The 3,751-nt window shown below is 26.5% G+C and overlaps 1 protein-coding gene across 3 annotated transcripts in view; it reads right to left on the reverse strand.

Moving 5' to 3' along the window:
• Window positions 1–1,182: 1,182 nt before the first annotated feature.
• The window catches only part of LOC111621542 (E3 ubiquitin-protein ligase RNF220-like), an 83,582-nt gene continuing 81,013 nt past the window's right edge, over window positions 1,183–3,751 (reverse strand). For 2 of the 3 annotated variants that reach the window (XM_023363703.1, XM_023363702.1), the window contains 2 exons: window positions 1,906–1,980; window positions 1,183–1,828 (listed from right to left, as the gene is read on the reverse strand). In XM_023363703.1, the coding sequence (XP_023219471.1) occupies window positions 1,757–1,828; window positions 1,906–1,980 (147 nt within the window). In that variant the 3' untranslated portion in view covers window positions 1,183–1,756. The remainder of the gene's footprint in view (window positions 1,829–1,905; window positions 1,981–3,751) is intronic. The other variant, XR_002756094.1, reaches the window with a different exon arrangement.

The raw sequence follows: 3,751 nt of genomic DNA on the forward strand, positions 1-3,751 counted from the left end.
TTTTAAAAGATACAACACGGATGACATTTGAATAAAAGTCACACCAGACAAAAAACTACATTATATCGGATTGCAAGCTTTTAACACAAACTGACTACTTACATGGAAATAGAAAATATAATACATCAGAAGCTTGCACATAAACACAAACTTCTATACACTCAGGAACCATACTACAAATACACACACCAGAAGTCACAGAAAACAACACAGACAAAATAAACTATGACTCTGCCATAATCATAAAGATAACATTATATCTCATTTATTGGCAAACAAAAAAAATCACATACATCATAGACACATTTGTTCCAAACATCCACAACATACAAAAATACATATGCTGAAAAAATTAGTAAATACTCCAAACTTGCCCACAAAATAAAGCATTTGTGAAAAGATACTACATTACATATAAGATACTGAGCCAAATAGTTCTTTCTTATAGACATCATACCATATATACTAAACAAAAATCTAGAAACATTAGTATTTTACAACAGCACATACATCACATTCCAGAAGACTGCCATACTAAATAGATATACTGTATATACACAAATAGCCTACATGATATAATTTGCTGAAGATATAAGGTAACCTCCAAATGTTTAAAGTTTTTGGATTTCTCAATGATTTTGTTTTTTAAACTCTCTCTGTCCTGTGAGCACTTTTAGCACTTTTTTAGCAAGTCCATTATGGTTTCAGCCAGGCCCACAATGGTGTGGCCAGCTAGTGAGGAGATAAGACCCTAGGATATCTACAAAGACTTTCCAAAAATTACTGGAATCTTGTCAACTTGTCTGGTTTACTGCTCTGGGAGACCCAGGATTGAGCCTGCTACCTTAACCACTCGGCCATCTTGGCTGTCTAAGATTTTGTTTTATAATTGGACAATATATTTTGATTTCCTTCATGAGCTGGAGAGTTCAGATTATATATAGTTTAGATTAGCCAGATTGTATTATATCTAAATTGATGAGTATTAAAAATAAACGTTTATCCAATTGATATAGAATTTATAAAACTATATGATATTAAAAACAGTTTTAAATGTATTTTCAAATTCTGTGAAATTATTTTCATGTTTGTATTTTAAACAAAACCAAATCATTATTAATTTAAACTTTTATTACAAAAACATGTCAATCACAATTAACAGTAAATTTATTAAATCCTAATTTTGAAAATTTTGCCAGAAATAATATAAACATAAAAATATTGGTGATAAGGACTATCAATTGTTTAATATTTGACAAATCATGATGATAAGAAACAATCACTTCTCTACATACATGTGTAAAATACACTGTACATCAACATGGAAACAACAATTTAATACATGAAGTCTTCAATTACTTTTCCTGTTAAAATATAGATGCAAGCAAATTTATTCAATTACTGGTCTAATTTTATATCTAAAAAAAGACCAAATAAGAATTCATTTTAAAGCAGGTTTATAAAGCCTGTTTTAAAATGCACTATAATGGCAGTGTTATCAAAAATGAAATTATGAATATGATTACCCTTTTTTAATTATTAAAACATTCATAGCACTGTTCTATACATAATCACAATATACATAAAATTTTATTCATGCAGTGTATACATATGCATGGACCTATGTAAATAAGCCTTTTCTTTATATCTTTCTTGTATATCTATCAAAGAATCATTTAGAAAACTTTTATTCTTGTCCTATTTTTTTAACAGTTATTAAATAAATGGAATATAATTAAAATATATATAAAATTAATCATAAATATATTCTCCGAAGATCTCCAGGAGAAGTAATGGCATTGCATTGAGGGCAAAGTTTTTTTGTACCCTATATTAAAAATATAAAATGAAAATTAGAAAACTTTTACAGGTAAAATTTTAAATAACTGTGATATATATTCTTACCAAGGTTCGAAGCCAGCATTCTTCACAATGAACATGCCAACAACAGACAGATACAGCAGGTTTTGTATAAGAATCCTATTAGAAAGATAAATTGCAATTTCAGTTATTTTGAATTAAAAATTAAGATTTGTTAACTATAACTGAATCTTAACAAACTCTGTTAACACTCCATCATTCTTAATAAATATTTGTGAAAAATAATTTTAAAAAATATATATATACATATACAGTAATACCCTGAACTTACACTATAGATGGGACCGAGCGATAACCATGTAAGTCGAATTCGCGTAAGTCAGGGTATAATTTCGCAATTTGTGTAAAATCCAAGTCGAATGTATGTAAGCTAATAAATGTTCTCATTAATCTTATCTCACCTTTTGATTCGTTCACGGTTACAAGAAATCACCATATAGAGTCTTTCAAGTCTCCGTAGATATAACAAACACAGAAATAAATAACACAAAATAAATTGTAGCTATGTGTTGATTCCGCATGACATGTCCAAACATGTAAGCTGAACAATAGTGTGGGAGGAGTGAGTAATCAACAGTTGCGTGGCGCTCAAACAAAAGATGAATCGACGAGATTTGAAAATCGCATAACTCCGGGTTCGCGTAAGTCAGGGTTGCGTAAGTTGAGGTATTACTGTATATATAAACATATAAGCTTACATATTAGAACCTTGAAAATAAATTACAAAGTTTCTAAAATTTCACTTGACATTAGAATTACTTATTTACATTTAAACTAATAAAAAAAACAAGTTAGAACATAAAATTAATTGTATCTGACTTCTATTTGAAGATATGATAGTGATCTAAATTATTTTAAAATATTTTTTTTCCATAATAATAAATTTTTTTAACTAAACAGCTTATTTTTTTGAATTTTAAATATGGTAGCAAGTTTCATGTAATTCTTTGATAAATAAGTAATAAATTGCCCAGTGTTACTAATCTTATTTTCATTATGTATATTTTATTTAAAAATACATATTAAAACAACTTGTAATTTTTGTTTCTGCAATATAAAAGGAATAAAGTGGGGTTGGACCATCCTTTTTGGGCTATTCCATACATAAACATATAAATTTTCCAAAAAGTACTTTTGGTATTGGCTAAACTTAAAATATTACAATTAGTATATTGATAAACTAGAATGAAAATTCATTAAAAAATTTATTTGTGGTTGGAAGTCATAAGCAACTAAACTGAAACTTAAATTTATTTTTTGCATTTTCTTTCTAAGAATATATTTTTAGTGAATTTTTATCCTGGTTTGTTAATACACAATTTGCAATTTTTTTAAATTTAATCAACACTAAATGATAATTTACACAATGAGTTGAAGATGAATCTAAACAGAAAGATCAATTCTGCTTTGTGATTTTAAGTGTTTTGTAATAAGACAAACTGTAAAGATTTTGTTACATTGTATTTTTTAATGAATTTCTGTCCTTTATTTTAAAATTACACAAAACTGTAAAAGTTATTTTTTCAGAAAATGGATTAAGAACCTTAAACATAACACTTATGATAATCAGATAAGCAATTTCACAGATTTTAAATTTAATACTGACAACTATTTCTCTCTAAATCACTTTTTACATTAGTTTGCATATCAGCACAATAAACTAATAACAAAAAAATTAGATTGTTTTTTATTTATTTTTTTAAGATATACAAACATATTTTATATATCATATTGTACTTGTTAATTTAATTATAAAAATGAAAAAAAATATATTTAACTAAATTAATTCTAGTAATTCAAACACAAATTATTTATTGTATTTATTCAGACACTTGGCAAATCTCATCATTAAATTTTATTCAGTTGATAC

Source organism: Centruroides sculpturatus, unplaced genomic scaffold, assembly GCF_000671375.1.
Source record: "Centruroides sculpturatus isolate CEXI.00-Female unplaced genomic scaffold, Cexi_2.0 scaffold272, whole genome shotgun sequence".
In the NCBI taxonomy this organism is placed as follows: domain Eukaryota; kingdom Metazoa; phylum Arthropoda; class Arachnida; order Scorpiones; family Buthidae; genus Centruroides; species Centruroides sculpturatus.